General features: G+C 44.7%; 2 protein-coding genes across 4 annotated transcripts in view; both read left to right on the top strand.

Moving 5' to 3' along the window:
• The window catches only part of AATK (apoptosis associated tyrosine kinase), a 407,310-nt gene that overhangs the window by 228,967 nt on the left and 155,443 nt on the right, over window positions 1-22,900 (top strand). The gene's annotated exons all lie outside the window — the stretch shown is intronic.
• Window positions 295-5,029, top strand: LOC138245811 (uncharacterized). Its single transcript, XM_069199740.1, has 2 exons — window positions 295-1,666; window positions 4,634-5,029. Exons 1-2 carry the CDS (start codon window positions 361-363, stop codon window positions 4,663-4,665), a joined length of 1,338 nt encoding a protein of 445 aa, XP_069055841.1. The 5' UTR covers window positions 295-360; the 3' UTR covers window positions 4,666-5,029.

Genomic DNA, 22,900 nt, shown 5'->3' with positions numbered 1-22,900 from the left:
GTTCCGCTTTTAGGCATTCCTTTCATGCCTTTCCAGCTCACGGCAACTGCCGTCTGTTTACATTTCTTCCGGCCCTCTCTCAGAGGGTTTCCAGCCGTGCGCTCCAGCTGACGCCGGCTTTGTTTACTTTAGACGCACGGCGCGCGCGTTCAAAAATTCCGAACATTCTTTTGCCTCAGGCAGCAACCGTCACTCGGTTTGCTCCTGAGGCAGAGACGTCGTATATCAGAGCGCTTCTGACGGCATTCTTCTTTATTATCTAAAACTCCGTTTTTTCTCGCTTTTGGTCTCCTGACTTTTCAAAATTAATTTTTTCAATTCTATTTTATTTCTACATATTTTACTGTCTTTAAAGACATAATGGAACCTGGCAATTCCTCTATGGAACAGAGTGTTTCCTCTGAACTGGAAGACATGAGACATGAACTTTGTGATTTCATCAGAAGCTCTGTCCATCAGGCAGTTTCTTCCTCATTACAAAAATTATCAAAAAATCTGGAGAATAACCTTTCTAACTTAATTTCCAAATCGGCCCAGACTGCGGGGGAATGCAGTACGCGTCCACCAGCGAAGCCAGATATGGGGACGCATATGGAAAGTGAGTCCTTCTCACGTATGCCAGAGGACGCGGTTCCTCACAAGGCTCCTGCCAAGGAGTATAACAATATGGCGCCAAAATCTTCTCTAAAACGAAAATCTAAAGAACGCAATGTTCTCCCGGTTATTTCTCCAGTTATTCAAGATACAGACGAAGATATGCCTGATGTAGATTCAGATTCTTATTTATCTGACAAAGACGATGATGAGTCCTTTTCCATTCCTCCAAAGAAACCAAAAATAACCTCTGCTACCCCTTCTCTCTTTGACTCAGAGGGTTTTCCTATGTTCGATCCCTCTCAAATTCATCATCCCAATTCCACGGAGTGGTTTCCAGCGGACCATGTGGGTCGTTATGTGGCACAAAAACTATTTTCTCCACTAGACAAACAAACCAGGTCCAAATTAAAGTCTGAATGTCCTCGTCCCGTACTTTCCAACAAAGCCACTATCACTCCTACTATTGATGAACAAATGTTGACTTTCTTCACCAAACAAGGCAAGGACCCGCGCAAGGGCGTAGATAAAGCTTGGTCCTCTTGCCAAGATAAACTCTTAGATATTACTGGGCCTCTTACTAGAATTTTCGATCTTGTGGAATCAGCCAGACTAGACGGGTCCTTTCTGGACCCAGAAGAGTTATCTTTATGGATTCAGCGTTGTTTCTGCCTTTTGGGAAATGCAAATTCTTCCTTTATTCACGAGAGACGTAAAGGTCTACTTATTAAACTTGATCCCAAACTCGTCAAATTGGCAACCGTTCAACCTCAGTTCCAATCGGATGGACAGCTTTTTGGAGACTCCTTTATCAAGGACCTCGGCAAATATGTTGCTACTTTCACCTCGTTAACCAAAGCCCAACAGTCCATGAGAAAAATGTTTCACCAGCGGGTTTTTGCCAGGGCCGGTAGAGGCAGGGGTCGCTTTACCGGCCGCGGATTCACCAATCAAGGCTCCAGAGGTTATTACAGCTCATATCAGCAGGACTTTAGACCTCAGTTCTACCCCCAACGTGGCAGAGGATACCGTGCCAGGTCGACCAGACATTCCAGAGCCACCAACCCAACAGGTAAGCCTCTTTGTCGATTCTTTCCCGACAGGAGGTCGTATTTCCCATTTTCTGTCAAATTGGCATGCAATAACAAAAGATGCTTGGGTGTTAAACACAGTTCTAGGTTACAAAATAGAACTTTATTCTACTCCTGTCCAAACTTTTTTCCAACCTCCTCCCCAATTTTCTACAGAAATGGTTCATCTAATTTCCCTAGAGGTAGACACATTGTTACGCAAACAAGCGATTGCGCCCACTCTTCCCCTTCCTTCAGGTTTTATCAGCCCAATTTTTCTTGTTCAAAAGAAAAACAAAAAGATGCGTCCAGTCATCAATCTAAAACATTTCAACCGGTTTGTAGTATACCGGCATTTCAAAATGGAAACAATCCTCCATCTCAGAGATATTCTCCTCCAGAACGACTGGATGGTCAGATTGGATCTACGGGACGCTTACTTAGTCGTTCCGGTTCATCCAGAATACAGAAAATTTCTCCAATTCCAATGGTTAGACAAAATGTATCACTTTACCTCTCTGCCCTTCGGTCTATCGTCGGCCCCATGGTGCTTCACAAAACTCATGAAACCCGTGGTAGCTTTTCTAAGAGCTCAAGGGATAAGATTATTAATTTATCTAGACGATATCCTCATCCTAAGTCAATCGCCTCAGACTCTCATACTCCACCTGCAAACGACTTGCTCTCTGTTGGAGCAATTGGGTTTCATAATAAACAGAGAAAAATCCCTTCTTATCCCTTCCCAAGTCGTAGAATTTCTAGGGTTTCAAATCAATTCCCTCTCAGCGTCCCTTCTTCTACCATCGTCAAAAATAAAATCCATAAAATCAGAAATTCTACAAATTCTCCGAAATTCCCTCATTTCCCTCCGAACTCTAGCCCGAGTTGTAGGTCTTCTCTCCTCCTCCATCCAAGCAATCTTTCCGGGTCCCCTTCATTATCGTGCCCTTCAAAGATTAAAGATTCAACACCTGAGAAAGGGGCTTTCGTATTCCGATCTCGTTCCTTTGGACATAGAGTCTCGCACGGAGCTTCAATGGTGGATAGACCATTTAGCTGCTTGGAACGGGAGAAGTATTTTTCCATCAGCCCCAGATCTTGTGTTAGAATCCGATGCAAGTCATCAAGGCTGGGGGGCCCGCTGTGGACCCATCTCGACTGGAGGTACATGGTCAAGCGAGGAGTCCAAATTGCACATCAATTGTTTAGAGATGCTTGCAGGCTCCTTTGCAATCAGAAGTCTTGCAAAGAACAAAGTACATTGTGCAATCCTGCTCAGGATGGACAACATATCTGCAGTCAGATATATAAACCATCTTGGGGGCACACGATCCAAACCTTTGGCAGATCTAGCCAAGAGCTTTTGGGAGTTTTGCCTCTCAAACCATCTTTCGGTACATGCAGAGTATCTTCCTGGGACTCTCAACACAGTGGCGGATTGGCATTCTCGTCACCTTCGAGACTCCAGCGATTGGAGACTTCATCCTTCCGTGTTTCACAGCATTCAATCCTTATGGGGCCCTTTTTCCATAGACCTTTTTGCATCCCGACTCAACACACAACTTCCCCAATTTTACAGCTGGCGCCCAGATCCCTTAGCCTTAGCATCAGATGCTTTCTCTCAAGACTGGTCGTTTTCCCTCAACTATGCCTTTCCTCCTTTCATAATGATCAACAGGGTTCTGGCTCAGGCCAGACGTCAACACGCCTCTCTCTCTCTTATCGTCCCGTTTTGGCAATCTCAAATTTGGTTCCCCACTCTTTTAGAAATGTCAATAGATTTTCCCTTGCTAATTCCATCCTTTCCGGATCTGCTGCTAGACCCTCTTCACCGTGCTCACCCCCTTATTCTGAACAATATCCTAACCTTATCCGCTTGGAAAATATCAGGAATCCCCAGTCTTCCCCTGTCATTTCGGCAGAAGCTTCCCATTACATCTCAAGCTCCTGGGCCCCAGGCACCAAAAAAGCCTATAAGGCGGCCTGGTCTCTATGGGATTGCTGGTGTGTGGGAAGACAAATTGATCCCTTTTCAGCAGATGTTATTTTTGTCGTAAATTTTCTAGCCTCGGAAGCTAGCAAAGGTAAAGCATTTCGCACTATCAATCTTTACAGATCTGCTATCTCTTCCAACCATATTCATGTTCACGGGAAACCAGTAGGCGAGCACCCGTTGGTCTGTAAATTATTGAAGGGAGTAAAATTTTCTAAACCTCCGTTACCAAAATACAACCACTTGTGGGATGTTAATATTGTTTTGAAATATTTGATTGCATTACCAGATAATTCAAGTTTATCATTAAAGCTTTTATCTGCTAAATTAACAATGTTATTATGTTTAGTTTCTATTAAACGGTTATCAGATGTTAAGGCTTTGGACGTCTCCAGCCGTCAATTCACCCCGTCGGGTGTGTTGTTTTCGGTTGTAAGACGCACTAAGACGAATTTGTCATCAGTCTTTTATCCCTATTTTCCGCTTCAACCAAAATTGTGTGTAGGACAATGTCTCAAAGTCTATGAGCATAGAACCGCAGATTTGAGAACATCCTCCTCCCAACTTCTCATATCTTTCAGAAAACCCCATAACCCTGTTTCTTCTGCTACACTAGCACGTTGGGTAAGACTGATTATGTCCTTGGCTGGTATTGATGTTTCCAAGTTTGGAGCTCATTCCTCTAGGGGGGCTATGGCTTCCAAAGCCTTTTGGGCGGGTTCCCGTTTGGAGGATATTCTAAAATCTGCGGATTGGTCCAATGATAATACTTTTAAAGTGTTTTATTGCAAACCAATTGATAATGCTTCTTTCAACGTGATTAATATGCTTTAAACTCGCATAATAGGAGCCTCCGGTCTTGACATAAAATGTAGATTTTCCTAGTTTATGACGGAAAGTCTTAATTTTATTAAAGACACGGAGGCGAGTATTATCCCACCTCTTGTATAACTTTGTTTTCCCTCCCTTTCTCTAGTTCCGGCTTCAACCACTCAGACAACGTCCTAATCAGATCCCGTCAGGTCATCCAAACATTTCGTTCCCTTCAGGACTTGGATCATCCCTGTCGGTTTGGCCGGACCACCCTCGCTTCTGCAAGCTCCTGGACTTTTTCTCTGATGTTTTTGCTTTCCTCATGGCTCTGTTTATTCTTTGCTTGTTGTTTCCTTTGTTCACAGTTAACTGACTTCATTTGCAAGAAAAGAGGGCTGCTTGCAGTCAAGTGACGTCATAATGCCATATCGTAATTACTATTGGTTCTGTGTGTTTTGAACTATCTTTTTAATCCCATTGGCTACAGATGTTAAGCCTTATGGGATTTGTAGTTTCTTGACTGCTGCTCATTAAATAAAGCAAGAAAAGAAACGCATAATACTCGCCTCCGTGTCTTTAATAAAATTAAGACTTTCCGTCATAAACTAGGAAAATCTACATTAGGAGGTGCAGATACAGATTTTACGTGCAACAAACAAAAAAGAAACAATTACTTCTATCCTTAAAAACGGCATTATTACTTCAGTGTATCCAGTTGTGCTACCACCTGCTGTAATTTAATCTCACCTTCACCCCTCCCAACCCTCATACACACTGCTCATCACTTGGGCTTTTAAACATTCATTTGCCCCTCTTCTGCATCCCATCTTCACTTAAAGGTCACGGTATGTCATTGGAAGGGTGGGTATTTGGTAGTTTATGAATTGTTCAGGCTGGACCATGCTGACGATTGTCTTTATTGTGAAACGTCTTGTGTGCATTATCAGAGAGGCGTTGGTGGCGACATATTTGTCAGTTATGTTGTGCGCGTGACATAGGATGACTCTGAATTCTTTTTATGTGACAGTGGAGGAAAGGGGGCTTGAAAGAGCTATGGGAGAGAAGAGGTTGTCGAATGCTGGCTGTACTCAATGAAAAAAAATATTTGTTCTGGTAATGAGGGGAGACGGAGGTGGTAAAGGTGGGGAAGTGAACTGAGACAGATCTGCGATGGCTGAGAGGGTGGGGTTGACAGTGCGCTGTTTTGGCTAAGGTAAGAGACGGCGACAAGAGGTTTTGAAGCGCTACATGTTTTTAAACCGAAGTTTTCTGCCAACTCTACAAAGCCTGCTAGAGGGAGGCGATTTCACACTAAATCTTAAATAAATCGCAACCTGGATTGCAGATACGTGTAAAGATGGACACTGAAATATTTTAGAAAGAGATGGGGAAGGAGCATAGACTCCCTTTAAGGGTAAATAAACAAGTTTTCCCTCTATGAAACTTCAAAGCGTCATGGACGTCACGGAGCGCGAAGGAGAGACAAAAGAAACAATGTGAAGTAACTGGTAGTTATGAAAAGCGCTCCAATACCTCCGATCGAGTTTGCGCTGTATGAAACTTCTAAGCGCCATGGCAGCCTTGAGCGCGGAGGAGAGACACAAAAGAAAAAAGTAGTTTCTTCACAGTAAAACATATCGTCAATCGTGCAATAATCCATGTAATAGGGTCAGTCTGCAAAACTGCCCCAAGGCGGGACTAACGTAAAGCATTTACCAATGACATCAAGGGGCTTTTGCAAGGCAAGCCCAGGAATGAATGAAAGTGATGTGGGTGTGGTAAAACCCCAAAGATACATTAAACAGGTCAGAAAAGCAGAGTTTACGCGCTGCTATGCTCAACCTAAAAATGGAAATAGAGATGCAAACAAAAAGGTAAGATATCAGCAAACTACACCTCTTTTGTAGCATTTGGCCACACTGCCATTCAAACACAAAATAAATAATTTTAAACATAGTATATACCCTCGTGGCGCTTCCTGAAAATCATAATAATGGGGGGATGAAAATGTAATTCTTCATCTTCCAGAATGTTCCTCTTTTAAGATCTTGGCAACTGACAGTGACAGAGTTGGTAGATGCATTTGTAGATGCTGCATCCCGTTTATTTTTAACAATTATGATCCGTAACAGACCAAAACTACAGGTTCCATCTGATTTTGCAAACAGACTTCAAATGTGTTTTAATGAAAACACTGTTTTCCTCATTTCTCATTTTCTGCAGTGGGCTGTTTAGGAAGTGCTGTGAATTCCACAGCTCCTATTTCAACAGCGTGTCCGCACATCGCCTCACTTGTCTGGTCATCCATGAAGAAAAATGTCTGTCTAGGCTGGCCCATCATTACTGCCTGGGCAGACAGTATTTTTCCTCTCCTAGGCAGAAGAGCATGGGTGGAAAAGGGATAATTTTTTGTTACTGAGACTAATTGCTCTCTGCTGTTGTGGGTGAAGTGGGATTGTTAAATGGCCGAATGAGCAATTTCCCCATGAGCCTGCTTATTTCCGCCTACATCGGTGGCATCAGTGCCGAGGTGGGCCCACCCATTCACCTGGTGAGGCTGGGTATTTATGTAAACCTGTCTAAAAACATTTTGTATTTTTATCAGGAATTACACCCTCTGTGTAGTGCTGACTAGTGAGAATATCAAAGACTACCCATTACTGAGAAATGTGGGTGTAAATTATGGGGTGTGCCACCTGTCGCTTTATAACCCATGCACTTGCCGGGGTTTTTGCACACCCCTGTATACACAACATGGAGTGAAAATGAAGGTGGTCCCATAAATCTAGTTATTAAAAGCAACCATAGCAATAAATACAGATACAGGGTGCATGCAAATGTCTAAATCCATTTTGTAACCACAGTACAGCAGAATCAACTTGAGAAAAATACTATATATTCACAGATTTCATATTGCAACGACTTTACACAAGGAAACAACTCGTAACAGTTACTAGACATATATCAGAAATTTAAATCTTGCATACTAGTTTTGGTTGAACATCTTATTAAAAATAGACACAAAAATCGTCACAACATAAACCACTTTAGCAGATGCCTAGATTGTAATATGCAATGTATTACATTGTTCGAGGGGAGTGCATCATGTCTGCCTCAAGGCTTCTTCTCTTGTAAGTGATGGCCCCTCCCCACACTCAACAGTGGTGATAAATGAACAGTGTTCCAAACCCAGACCGCATGCTCCACGCCTCCATCTGCTGCTCTCCAAAAACGTCTGTCCACCTGTCGTGGTTTGTTCGTGCGAGATGGAGGCCTACATACAGTGCATGCGCTGGTGTGTTCGTGCACTTTCGAATCTCCCGGTAAGCGAATTCCCCTTATATTACTGGGGCTCTTGGAGCTAGGAGAGTGCATTCCTTCTATCTGCACATATTTCAGAACATACATTCACAGCTGAAAACAATACTCTCTAACCCACCTCGGCATCGTACTCCTGAGGAAGGCTCTAGAACTTGATAAGTACTACATGTGGCTCCAGAACTGGCCACAGTCCTCCAAAAGAAACCCTTAAAATCTGGAAAAATACTCCAGAATTCGTTTTCTGAAATGAACACATGCTCTGTGCAATATTCGTGATGTGAACATGCCTATAATATATACAATATATCACTCCACATCGTTCTACCAGAACCCCCGGACTACCATGGGCCACAACTGCACAATGTCAGCCACGGGCACCCAGCCTACCTGATTGTTCATGTTCTGCCCTTTCACAGCTTTTCTTCTTTTGATTATACATTTACTGATTCCTTAGCTTGCACTCTGAGGTAACTAAAAGATTACAGACAGCACTCATACAAGATGGTGTAACTCTCCAGAACCGTCCTTTAGAAAATAGTACAATGCGCAGGATTGAGGTCTTTTGATTTGGATACAGTACTCACCAGGTGGCTTTCACATCTCCGTATTTGGCCCAAATTGGCCACAATTCTCAAAATCTAGACAGCACTACTGGACAAAATGCACTAGAAAAGGCTGCCAGAGATGGATGTACAACCCAGAACTGGAAACAATACTTCCAGTAAGCACCTGATGCTGGTGCTGGGTACATAATTTCAAATGTGCTTCCAAGGGCTTGGCACAGTACTCAGGCTGGCATATGATTGACTCTACCTGTCACACACACACCTGGTTCCAACCGCAGAGGCGATGCTGGGCCTCCAATCCCAGCTGGGACTGCACAGCATAACAAGTAACGACTCCCTAGTTCCACCGACAGCCCCCAAATGGGAAAAGGGGATGGGAAAAAACAAGAAAAAGATAAACCCACGTCACTGTGGGAACTTCTAGATTGCCTTGCCCACTGCCTAGAAGGTTGGGACTCTCTGGACCTCAATATCCTCTGTGAGGATGCTCTACACTGCAAACAAAAAACGACAATGTTACCTATGGATTCCCTACTTAGAATCTCAAACAATAGTTTTCCCTTCTGGTACACTTACAGGCATCATCATAAACTTTGCATGAAAGAGAGCAGCAATCAATTCAAGAACAAATGGTGATCTTCCAGAATTCCGGAACATACTGGGTTTCCAATTCTAAACAAATACATCTTTGGTCTGTAAGTACTTATTCCAAGGTATTCTATACAACTTGCCCATAAACACAATGACAAACTTTCAGGTTATATATGAAGTGTTCAGTGTGCTACAATGAAAGAGTCCAGAGAATTGAGCCTCAACAGGAGGGTTGAATACTCCCACAATGTTCAAAATCCAAAATGGGCTTGCGTCTTCAGGGAGTTAAATCTTGAAATATTGCTAATCTATATATTAGTGCGCAGTAACCTGAAAGTTAAGTACATAGCCTTAATAATTCTGAAACCGAAATTCAAAGACAGCAGAAAATTTCCTGTTCCGATGCAAGAAGCTCAAGAAGAGAGGGAATCATAACTTATGAAGGAAGATATTGGAAGTGTCGCGGGCGGCAGAATCACAGAGTCATCAGGAAGGCTTGGAAGGCCAAAGCGCTGGAAGCTCTGGACAAATCAGGAAATTATTGCAGGGAAGAGACTTGCGCATGACTGGAATGCTGGAAGTTGAGTGCCTGATGCTTGCGCATGTCGGGAACAGGCTTGAGGTCAAGCCATGACTCAAGTTCAAAATGGAGTATTTATTCAGGAAACCAAGAATGTTCCAGAAGGGCATGGAATGTTCCAATGAACCTGGGAGAAAATCACGTTACATAGGAACTGAACTGGGCCTAACAGGTAGCAGGTGCAAAAAGTAATTGACACTATAACAATTACAACAGAACCCAAGTGCATGATGGTACAACCCAATAGTTCACAGTGGAAGCGTGACTATCCCAACACAGACAACACAGACTTGATATCTGCAGGAGCAAAGTAGCTGAAACCTGCATAGCTACAAAACAGGAGGATCAATGGTTCAGACTTCTCTGGAGAGAGAATACCATAGAGAGAGCTCAGAGCTGAGAGATGCCACTAGAGAAGCAAGCATGACTTGGAGTACTCAGATTGGGGAGGCACCATAAGGGAAGGGTGACATGAGCCCAGCGAGTAAAACCCACCACACATAGAGCACAAGATGGAGTCATGACGCTACCCTAGTCCTACTGGCCTGTTGGGAATCCCCCCATTCCTAACTGGCCAGTCTGCCACTGCAGCTTCTAAAGAACACTACCAAGTAATAAACATCCTTAAACATTGTCTCTTTCAAAGAAAATTAATTAAGGTTTCTAGAGACCCAATAATCATTTGGACAGTCCACATACATTTCGTAAGTGTCAGAATTTGTTTCTCGTGTGCGGAAATTTCTCATCCCCATTTGTAGGGGCTCAAGAAAATTAAAGTTTTGTGTCCCAAGTCAAAGGAAAAGTGTATTCTTTAATGTTTACTTCTGTCCTCATATCAGCAGAATTGGATATGCCACAAGCAATTATTGTATTCGCATTTTCCGAGGACTCCATGCTGCAATGGGGTTCCGAAGCACATGTGCTGAAGGGTAGGAGGTTAGTCAGTGGGTGTGTTTGGATAGAAGAATGTGTGTCTCCTATGCAGCCTAAGATGATATTATTTCATGGTGTGCCTGAGGTAGAGGATGTGCTCTTCTCATGTTTTTGTTGCTGTGCCTTGGGTGTGTATTGAAGCAAAAAAGAGTGAGACATAGAATGTGTAACTATTAAATGCCACTGTGTGGGTGGATAAAAAGTGCATTAATGGAGTGTGGCCTGTGTGGGAAGTGTTTCAGAGTTCGTAGACTGTCCCTATCCTGCTGCAGTGAGTGTCTAGCTGTGCATAAGCATGATTGTGGCATAGAGTGTGAGACTAGAGACGGTTGGGACAGTAGACACCTACCAGCTTTGGACTGGTTTGTATTTTACAGTGTAAGTCACACTGAATATGGAAAAGTGGCCAGAGTGAAAGGAGTTAGGAGGTGCAGCCTCTCATCTCTAAACCTTGTGCTCTATGGAGCACTACGGTCTCTGCTCTGGGGAGTCCACCGGGAATGGCAGAGGAGCAACCCACAAGAGTGAGCCATTGGATGTGCTCTGAGGAGTGCACTAGTGAACATCAGGGAGCTACCCGTCGACAATGGGCATTAAATAACCAGTTCTAGTACATGCTCTGGGGAATCAGAGGAGCAAGAAACCCACAGGAATGGGCATTATGCGACCAGTCCTAGTATATGTTCTGATGGGTCCCCCGTGGAGTGACAGAGGAGCAACAACGCGTAAAAAATGGGCACTTATGAGTCCACACAGGAGCAGCCCATAGTTACAGCCTCTGTGTATTTTAAAGTTTGTGTTACTAACCTATATGTAAGAAATAGCCCAGTAACACAACAGCTAGAGAAAACTCAAAAACACCATCGCCCAAAAGCAAATGGTGATGCTTTGCATGCCTCAGAAATACCAACAGACATACAACAGTGTAATGCCAAAAGGATAAAACTCTGAGCTTCCACAGTATAAAATGGCAACACAGCAGAAAGTGTTGTAATTGTTTATCACAGTAGGTAGTCCTAGGACACGTCCATTGTTGACCGACCTATTGTCCTGCCAGAGTAATTACTGAGTTTTATTAAAGAATATCACCCGAAAAGTGTTGATGTGTATGCCAAAGGGTTGTAAAACAAGGATATTAATAATTGGTATACCTCGTTTTACTGAATATGTTAGTCTGGAAAGATGGTGTTATTTAGAAGCCTGCTGGCAGTGGGCTGAATGACTTCCTATTAGCCCTAGATTCTTAATGACCCCGTATTTGTTGATGCCTAAAACTGCGCAAAATACACATTAAGGGCCTGATTACAACTTTGGCAGAGGGGGTTAATCCGTCCCAAATATGACGGATATCCTGCCCACCGTATTACAAGTTCCATAGGATATAATGGACTCGTAATACGGCCGGCAGGATATCCGTCACATTTGGGACGGATTAACCCCCTCCGTTAAAGCTGTAATCAGGCCCTATATGAGGCCTCCTCTGGTCTCATGATGACACGCGAGGCTTGGCCTATGTGAGGTCTCAGAAGTCAGGTATTACGCTGGTGAAACAAGCCAGATTGAGAGCACCAGTGCACAAAGTCCTCTGAAGCACGGTCAGGTCCCCTTACTGCCACTATTGCAAGATTGTCACAGATCCCACCTCTGTCAGGATCTCACAGTGGAAGAATATTCAGATCAGGTATTCTTGAGTACAACTAAAGGTGAGCATTGATTACTAGGATAAGAGTCTATGATAGGACCCAAAAAAGTCAGTAACACGAGCTCCGCGTCTCCCTATTGATTACACAATTATTACTAAATGAGTTGAATAATTTTCTTGAAACAATTACAGATCTTTGATAATACAGCATCAATCTAGTCACACAATGCAAAGTGTCCCCATCTGTGGCCATTTAGAGATAAGCTTGCCTTATTATACCTTTCATCCTACAACTAATTGGCCCTGAAAAAAAGCTAAGTAGCAACGAAATAGGTGCATCTTGTTTTGACGGAAGCATGTCATGAAGGAAAATAAAGAATTATCATTTTACCAAAACATTGATACCCTTTTGGCATATAATTATTTATATGGATTGATCTTGGGGAAACAAGACTATATCGAAAACTGCACTGGCTACATATAGATGTACGTGCAGGTTACCTTGTTTATGATTAATACATAGTGGCGCGCTTCTGTTAACCGTGCTTCTGTATATTGATTATCTGATTTCCAGTCACGTTAGTCAACATCACTGGTAGCCAGGTACCAAAGTGCTAAAGCACCATTCAAGGACATAGTGAAAGAACAGAAAATAGTATCAACATTCTTTATATTTTAGTGCTCTACTTGTTATGGATGTGCAAGAACAGCATTGCTGATAGCTGTGAAAGTTTGCACTTGCTCACCAGTACCAGGTTGTCAAACAGTTGCATCTGTTACGTTATGTGTATTTGTGAAGCACACTATCACCCACAAGTGATGGCGCGTTGCAGGTGTGTGTGTGCTTAGCCCTGCCTGTGGAAAGGTAATTGATTGAACAGCTTGGTTGTCAGCTTCTTACAGAATTCAAGAAAAGAGGCAGAGGCTCTGATGTTGGCGGTGAGGTCCTCCCGCACTTTGGGAGTGATGCATGAGAATGCCCATTCTCCTGGTGTGGTTCTGTGTATGCATGGGATGCTTGCCTGCTCCCCACGCTGTACACCAAGGCTATCCATCATTACTAACACCCCACGCTGCTCACCAGTGCAGCCTTCTGATGCTGCTCACTAATGCCAGGTTCTCACAGTGCTCACTAACGCAGTGCCAGCCTGTCACATTACCCACCACTACCTGCATCTCACAGTGCCCACCATTGCTAACTTCTCACGTTGGCACATATGCCAATTCACCACAATGCTATTTCTTCATGGAGCCCAGGAGTGCCAACTTCTCACAAGGTTCACCAATGCCAGTTCTTCATAGTGCCCAGAGCACCAACGTTGCACGATGCTCATCAGTGAAACCTTCTCAAACTGCCAAGCATACCTGCCTCCTTCACTGTCCACTAATGCCAGCTTGTAGTGCCCACCTTTAGCAGGACCTCATATTGCTCACTCTTGCCAAGTTCTCACACTGCCGCATGTCTGCCTCTCACATTGGGCACCAGTACTGGTTAATCTTGCTGCCCAGTACTTTCTCACAATGCTCACCACTGCCTTTTCTTCATACTGCCAGCAGTGCTAGCTTCTCACAATGCCCTCAAGTGTGGGCTTCTCTAAATGTTGTGCGTAGTGTCTCATCCCACTGCCTGCCACTGCCAGTTCTACACGCTACTCACAAGGGCAGCCTCCTCATGCTACTCACCAAGGCCAGCTTCTCATGGGGGCACCACCTTACACCACTCACCAGCACAGCCTTCTAATGCTGCTCACCAATGCCAGCTTCCCACCACCTACCAATAATTGCTTGTAGTACCCACTATTGCCAGCGCCTCACACTGCTCACTAGTGCAGTCTTCTCACGACGCTCATCACCTTCTTCTCATACTGCCAATGGTGTCAGCTTGTCTAAGCAACCAGTGCTCCCTGCAGCCTATTGTACTCACAGTAACATCTCCTCAGATTACTTTGTGTTCCTCTTGCTCACACTTCCCACCAATGTGCCTCATACCTGCTCGTCTTGTACGGGGAGATTTCAGACTCATTGCCCATCCCCTCTGAGGCCTCTCTGCTGGGACCAGTAGCCAGAGCAGCCACAATCATTGGTGTAAAAGAGCTCTAGATCCCCCGCACCCCCGCCAGTTGTCATTGGCAGGGATTCTGGCCCCGCGTTTAGTCTCATCAAACGAATTCACCCGGCACTGCATGCCCGTTTACTGCTGGCTCGCAATCTGTTCATTGTGTCATTGTTTTGTGTACCCCCTGTGTCCTCACTCTCTAGGCGTCATTGCCCTCCTTGAAAAGTAACCGTAAGCAATGGATATTTAGCAAGGATGAAGAACAAATACGCAGCAGGGGCGTCCGGCCCAACCTAACTATAACAGAAGCTCAGGATGCAAGCTTTTATCGAAATATAATTAGGAGAGCAAGACCATAATAAGACAAAAAACAGTGAGAACTGTTTTGCTTTTCATTGTGGAAAAAATATTTTCTAATACATTTTAACAATCATGTTAATAGTTTCGTTAACTTTCTTCGTGCTTTGTGGCTGTTCATAACATGATGAATGATATATCTGGGTGTGGCATCTGGTCCTGTCATTCTAATGAATGTAGGTGATATCCCTGTTCGTACATGTATGTGTATGTACCAGTATTGTGCCCATTGCAGTGATTCTGCGTGACCTGCATGGTAAGGTTTTTGAATCCTAGCATGAGCATCCTGGGCCCTGATTTACGTTTTGGCAGACGGAGTATTCTCCGTTAGCCTGGCGGCTGACTACCATCCGCCAAATTTAGAAATGACCGCCAAGCTGGTGGTCATTTTAAAAAGCATTTTCAGGAACCGCTGTCACTGCGGTTCCTGTCAATGCTTTTTTAATAGTGACCCACAGCTCTCCTCCCCATGAAAGTTCTCTCCTATGGTGAGGGGAGCATTGAGTTTTCACTGCCCCTTACCACCAGGATTATCCTGGCATTGACAGGCAGTGAAACCTGACCTGTATGCCCACCCATTTAAATTAGGTGGACGGACATGACGATCAGCCTCCGTCAACCCTTTCTCTTTCCAGCCGGCGGAAGGGTGTAACCATGGCAGAGACAGCGTAGGCTCCGCTGTGGTTATACCAGTGGTCCACCTGCTTCTGAATGTGTGGGTAGACGATTATTTTTGAATAAGCATACTCTGTTGCTGTTGTGACGGAGTATCCTTACAGCAAAAATATATATTAGGCCCTTAGTCGTTCACGCTTCTGAGATGGATAAAATGGCCGTCGTTGAGTTCCCCACTGAACACTCGCCATTTACATATTAAATATGGCGGCATCTGCTGCAGCAAGTGTTGCATAATACTAAAGTTAAATATTGGTTAAGTTTAAAACAATGAAACTGAAAATGTCATGTAAGTGACCACGACAGCCAGATCAGTTGGCCCTGCAGGGATTCACGTGTGATTCCATTGCCACAAGGTCAAACCCGAGAGATCCACTCAGCCTCTCATCCATCTGAGTGCCACTGGATTGGGTGATATTTCACTTCTGTTAGCCGGCAATGACCTCAAATGACCTACTCTGGGTGGACGTGCAATCTTCAATATGCCTGTCACGTCTGTGTTAAAATATAAAAGAAGAAAGTGTCAGAAGAACTGAAAAACAAACTTCCACCCAAACAGTAGCTATAGCAACAGTGCTACTCTCCTCTACACAGACAGCACAAACACATCACAGGGCGCTACCACAGAAAAAGCAAAGCCCAAGAAAACAGGGTCTTGACGTTAGGTGTGTGCCGCATTAAAAAAAAGACAGTGAGCGCCTTCAAATGATCACATATAAATGTGTGCCCTTGGCCACTTTAAACTCGATCTAGTTTCGATACCTTTTTAACAGCATTGTCATAAAGGTAGCCAGTCCACTGAGAGTGCACCACAAACCCTTAGCTACCATCCTAAAGCTGTGCAGCTCCTAGCTGACTGCATGCAAGGACCAGCCAAAGACTCATGCAGCTCTGAGCTGATAGGTGTCCGGAGGCCCTGAACTCCCAGTCGGAGTGCCAAGCAGCTCTGAAAAGACGGATGCGCAGAGCCATGCAGCTGTGGACTGACGGTGTGGTGAGGCCCTGAATTCCAAGCCGAAGAGCCATGCAGCTCTGAGCTGACGGGTATCCGGAGGCCCTGGATTTCAAGCCAGAGTGCCATGCAGCCCTGAGCTGACGGGTATCCGCAGGCCCTGGATTTCAAGCCGAAGAGCCGTGCAGCTCTGAGCTGACGGGTATCCGGAGGCCCTGGATTTCAAGCCAGAGTGCCATGCAGCTCTGAGCTGACGGGTATCCGGAGGCCCTGGATTTCAAGCCGAAGAGCCGTGCAGCCCTGAGCTGACGGGTATCCGGAGGCCCTGGATTTCAAGCCAGAGTGCCATGCAGCTCTGAGCTGACGGGTATCCGGAGGCCCTGGATTTCAAGCCAGAGTGCCATGCAGCTCTGAGCTGACGGGTATCCGGAGGCCCTGGATTTCAAGCCAGAGTGCCATGCAGCTGTGGACTGTCGGGTGTGTAGAAGGAGGCCCTGAATGCCTAGTGAGAGTGCCGTGCAGCTCTGAAGTGACAGTTGTGCAGAGGCCCTGAACGCCTAGTGAGAGTGCTATGCAGCTCTGAAATGATGGCTGTGAAGAGGCCCTGAACGCCTAGTGAGAGTGCTATGCAGCTCTGAAATGATGGCTGTGAAGAGGCCCTGAACTCCTAGTGAGAGTGCTATGCAGCTCTGATCTGATGGATGTGAAGAGTTCCTGAACTCCAAGCCACAGAGCCATGCAGCTCTGAGCTTTCCGGTGTGCAGAGGCCTTGAACGCCTACTGAGTGTGCCATGCATTTCTGAACTGACGGTTGTGCAGAGTCCCTGAACTCCATGCTAGAGTGCCATGCAGCTCTGAGCTGACGGGCAGCGCACAAGTCCTAAGAAGTAAGTGGGGGGGACTATCCTAGGTAGGCGGTATACAAGTGACATCATGGCACGTGACATTGTGGTACGTGACAACACGGCGCGTGACATTGCGTGTGGAATCACAGAGAGTGGCATCACAACCCTGACCTCTCAGGAACTGACATCACAAAAAGGGACATACGTGTTGCAGGTCTATTTGAGCGCATTACAATATTTAACAAATTAGATTTTGCTTTGGGTTGTGCCAAAAAAAGTGAAGCAATCCCAATGCAAAATCTGAGCCTCAACTTTTACATTTATATTTTAAAACTCTGCCAAAAATAAATTGGCAACAAGAAGAAACGTGACAGTAAATCTGTTCTGCTAAATTATTTGCTGAGTCTGCATTTTAAAATACCTTATAGGTTTAAGGTACCCGCTGCAGAGATCGTTGTGTGCCAACTTAATCTTGGGGAATAATAATAATGGCAAAACGACTCTGGAGGTTAAAATATTTGCTGGAGAGATGTGTTTTGTCTAGTACCAGTTTTGAATCAAAGTAGCATAGAGGGTTAATAAGTCTCCTGCAAAGTACATTATGAAACACACAGATAACAGATTTGTATTTTATGTAAATAGGTTACTGCTTTTAACACAAAGATCCTTCTGTTACTTGCAGTTCACAGATTGTAAGTCAACGTAATATGAAGGACATGCGACTCCTACACCTTGTAGCCCTCGTTATCTTACGTAACACATACTGTACATTGATTGACACACATATGATTTATGGTCAATGTATGATATGTATATGTGATGTAAAGTGCTCTGACACCCTGCATTGGGATGAGAAGCACTATAGTGCTATAAAAGAAAATACATAATAGTGGTTATTTAAATTGTTGCTTGTGTAATTACTGGTACAGACCCAAACATCTGACATTCTTTCAGTGCATACATATCTCCTATATACAGGGACTGAACAAAGTCAAAATGTGACTTTCTTAACTACCCGTGGGTAATTAGCTGCGTCCCTTTGATTCCCCTCCATTGCAATTAGGTGTGAGTCTCCCAGACAGGATTGTCCAACAAAAGGAGACCTGATGTCCCCTTAACTTCGGCCTTTGCGTTTGTTATGGGCCCAGCTGGAATCTGATAAGCCCCTCCCTGCCTGCACCTTGCTGCTCTGAAGAAAAACAGGCAACTTGCAGGATGAATGTGTCCCGGTGTCTAAAAATTACTCCAGACAGGTTTAGAAGATTTCTGTGGGGCCCTAGCTGTTGGCAGGGTAGACGGCGTCCGCCTGTGAAATTAGTGGGAAGACGCTGTCTACCTGCATGTACCAGCTGAACCTCGACCCACTGAGCCATGCAGCTCTCAACTGATGGGTGTGCAGAGGCCCTGAGTTGACTGCAGGCAGTGGCACCACCTGTCCATTCCCCCCACACTAGTGAGTCACACTTCTCAGCTGACAGCCCACAGATGGTGAGATGAGCCCCCAGCACTTAGCCGTAGAACCTTGCAGCTCTTAGCTGACAGCTGGACGACCCACCAGTGGCCATTAGCCCCCATCTGGAAAGCCATGGACAGTAGTTTTAAGAGACCAGGCAGTGTAGCAGAAGATCAGGAGGAGACTGGATTGAGTAAGATGAGGACAGGAAGTGCTGACAGGTGAAGGGTGGGGAAGAACAGTTAGAGGGCTGAGGTGAGATAGACGATAGCAGAAAAGGGTCCGATGGAGTAGATGTTTGATGGAAAGGATAATTAAGAAGGGAAGGCCGAACGGAAGAAGGAGAATAGTGAAGGGAGCGGCTAAGGAATATGATTGAGTGTGAGGAATTTATGTGTGGGAGTTGAATGAAGGTCAGAAGAAGGGCCTAGAGAAGGGGAGGAACGATTGAGGGTGTGGGACAAACGGATGATGGATTGTGTGGCTTGGATTTGGGAAAGAAGGAAAGGTCTTAGGAAGGTGTGTGTGTGATAAAAGGACGGGTTGTGGTGGAGGTTGCTGATTCTTTCTCATTCACGTCTACGAATTAACCAATGATCGTCCATCCTGTGTCTGTGCACTGACCACCAGGGGTGGAGGGGAAGTGAGAGGCCTGGGGGGGTGAGAGGGGTGTGAGAGGGAGAGAGAGAGAGACTCAAAATGAAACCCTGAGAAAAAGCCATAAAGAGAGGGCTTGAACAAGAGATCTTGACAGACACTATAAGACCAGGAATGAGAGGCCGAGATAGAGGGAGCGAAAAAACAGGATTATTTTAAAGGAAAGACAATCTTACTGTTTTAGTGAAAAGGGGCCTTCGTTGTTGACAGGGGCTGTTTTACTCTGTTATATTGGTTATTTGTAAGCTACCACGAGGACACCTCAAAGCACTCAGTGCCAGGAGAAGTGGCACGAGGATTGCAAAACGAGAAGCTATGACCGAGCGTGAGGAAGGAGCTTTGAAGGTGATGTGGTCTTCGCAAGGACAGAAGAAACACAAGGGTCACCAGCCTTAGGCGTCTGACCAAGAAGTAGGGAGAGAAAGAGCAATCATGGAGAGAACAAAAGGAAACGGGGGGGTGGGGGTGACAGGGGAAGAGGCGTGTGTGTGGTGTGACAGAGAGCAATCAGAAGGAAATAAATAAATAGGGAAACTGTTCAAAAGATGCAGGGGCAAACAGAAGAGACTTGTAGGGGGCAAGAGACTGTTCACCTGATCCTCTCCCTGTGACTTACCCTTCGGAGCGTGTCCACAGCTGCAGATGGTTATGTATGTATGAAGGGATGCAGTTCAGCTTGGAGGACAGAGGACATCAGGCATTTAACAGTTTAAAGAACTCAGAGGGAAAAGGTATGGTTAAGTGTCCCTCAGGCGCGCATACGCAATCAAGCTGGGTCGCCATTGCATCATGACAAGTGTACACTGTTACATGTAATTTCGCTCTTTTTGTTTTTATTCATTAATGTATTGCTGGTGTTGCACGGCATTGGCAAACAAATATATATTTTTGCTGATGTTGCAGAGCATTGGCAAAACACATTAGTATTGCCATGTAGTTCCAATAAGGGAGACCTATTGCCTTTGGCAATGCTGGTTAGTTTATGGGCTGGGCATGCGCCCCAGTGGAGCGGATGGTGTCTCTAGCGTCACAAAGACCAGTGCAGGTCACCGTCCCTGAGATGGCGAGCTTTCATCATCGGCTAACCTGCTCCATTTTGAACTCATGACCCCCTTGCTAAAAGTTCATGCAGCATTTATTTTGTATGAATTCTGTTGATATGCGCGCAGTGATAGCGTGAAATGTAAATAAGACTTCCGCAGATTGGCCTTGGCTGCAAGACCCAGCCTTACGTTCTCGTTTTGGCACAGGCCGTGGTCTGGATACTTTTTGTAAGTCATGCGCTTCCTTCCAGGGAAGGTGCTTTGCTTTTCCCACGCCTCTGTAATGTTTACCGCCCATTTCCCGTGTACTGAACAGTGCTCAAAACGGTATTGCACGCTGGCGGGGCCTACTGCCCATCGCTGAGGCAAATCCTGACCTTAAAAATCAAAAGGGCAAGCCCCAACCCTCTTTACCCTGACGGCCTGTGGCACCCACCGCCACAGCGGAGGCCGCCTTTTTCTGACTGAATTTAGTATTATTCATGGTCCAACAGCTTTCGCTGGGTTTTCATCAGCTGTACTAAAATACATTCTTAGCAAAGCCACCGTTCTTTGCTGGGGCAGTTTGTTTGGCATCACTTCAGAAGGCTGAGGTGCCCGGTATGTTACGGGTTGCCGGGCATCATTGAAACTGCTGGTTTGGACCGGATAGCCACAGACTACTTACATTCGAGCAAAGAACCATTGAAAAGTCGCCTTAACAGCTTGGCCAGCGTGTAGTGAAGCGGATCATAAGGTTTGTTCTGACTATTATGGCATAGTCAGCTTGTGGTCCCAGGATTTAATTTGTTTCGTGTATGTAGGATTCAAAAAATCAGAAAATCTGTGTGTGCTTTTAAATTATGCTGTGAGCTTGTGAGTTCCGTCGCGAATATATGCACAAGCGCACCGACACGCATTAAACTGCGTGCTGTCATGAGGGCTTAACAGCTGTGGTGTAAGTGAGCGGGATCGGAGGGGCACGACTTGCTATATTTTTATGATTTATGAAACACCGTTCCCCTACTTTTTGTAAAAAGACAACTGTCCAGACGGTTAACTCGGACAGTTATGTTGCTCAGTTGAAGTGTCCTGTATTGAGTCTCCTGTGAAGCAGACAGCTAAAGAAGCCTTCCTGACAGGGTGCCTGCGTGTCTGAAAGAAATGCAGATGTGAGCTACCAGTTAGTCTGCAAATGTAAAGGATGCTTAGGAGATGTACTGGCTTTAATTGACCTAGTTACTGGAAGCTTTGGGATGACAAAGATGTATTATTTTTGAATGGCAGTGCAAAGAGTTAACAACTGGGCTGTAAAGTTCACACTTAAATTGTATTTATATCGCACTTACCACACCTGGAGGTGTTGAACGGACAGTAATGTAAAAAAAATCCATTACATACATTCTGAGCACTACTAAAATCTGATTTTTGGAAGCACCATTTTTTCTTAAACATTTGCACATTTTGTAGCAATTTATCGAATACTGTGTGTAATGCAGAGGTGTGACATTTAACAAAGTATCTACTTGTCCATGGGACAGATTGCTTCTTAAATCTACTTGTCCTGTAAACAAATCTACTTGTCCCTTTGGTACCATGTATTGCGGCAACAAATTGTGGCAGCAGTCTTCCCATAAGAGCTGTGATAATAGCCTCACTGATCATGCCAACACTAATTCTATAGTAGAGCTTGAATACTTGCAATTTCAATCCCTGCTATAGCAATTTCCTTATGTTGCTACCTTTCCACCGATCTACATACTGGGGCTGGAGAAAGAAGTAAGAGAAACGGTCCAGGGCTGGAATGCCTTTGAGTCTGCAAACCGACTAACTTGCATGTTTTAAGGATGTTCACTAGCTCTTCTCTAATCTTTTCTATAAACTGAGAAAGGTTGGAAATTTACCCTTGACACATTTTACTAAATGACGCTTCAAAGAAATAGCACCTAATTTCATAGAAGCGAAACTTTTTTTCCTAATTGCATTTTTTTCTGAACATTTTATTTTGAAAGCAAAGAATCATCACTCTTGCTTACAAGCTGCTGTAAACATTTGCATCTAATCAGAGAGCATTCTGTGAGCATTATACTAAGCCTGATATTGTTAAACTTTTCAAATGTGTGAACACTTTTTTATTTTATTTTTTTACTGGAACCGCTGTCATTAGTGCAGTGTAACCTTAAAACGTTTATTTACAGTGCTCATCCTAATAATAAAGGCTTTTCAATAATGAACCATAAATACAAGTTAAAACACCATTAGCTTACGGATGCACATGTTACCTCAACTATAGACAGTCCCTTCTCTGTAAACTGACAGCCAAAGTGTTTGTGCTGCAGGGGGGTTGGGCCTACTTGTCTCAAGGACAAAGTAAGCATGAGAACTTGTTGCCCTTGACCCCAAACAATATGTCCTGGGCGATGGGAATTCCACATCCCTGGGGTAATGCAAGTTTAAAATAATGAATTATATATTCACAGTGCTTTCTGTCACAGGCTGTGACATCGTAGCACTAAACATAGACAAGTCACTTTACTCTCTTGCACCAACTAAGGCTTAGGGCCTTATTACGAGGCTGGCAGTAGAAGAACCACCAGCCTCGACCGTGACAGTCGGACCACTGCAACTATGGCAGTCCAGCTGCCACATTACAACCCTGGCAGGCAGACCCACCAGGGGACCACCATCTCACCAGGGAGTGTGGTTCTCAGCGGTCCGACGGCAGTCTGAGCTGTACTCAGCCGGAGCGACGCTAAGTTCAGCACTGCCTGCCTGATTAC

This window comes from Pleurodeles waltl, chromosome 7 (assembly GCF_031143425.1).
Source record: "Pleurodeles waltl isolate 20211129_DDA chromosome 7, aPleWal1.hap1.20221129, whole genome shotgun sequence".
Classification (NCBI taxonomy): domain Eukaryota; kingdom Metazoa; phylum Chordata; class Amphibia; order Caudata; family Salamandridae; genus Pleurodeles; species Pleurodeles waltl.
Note: the sequence above shows the minus strand (reverse complement) of the source record. Positions and strands in the feature narration are given on the sequence as shown.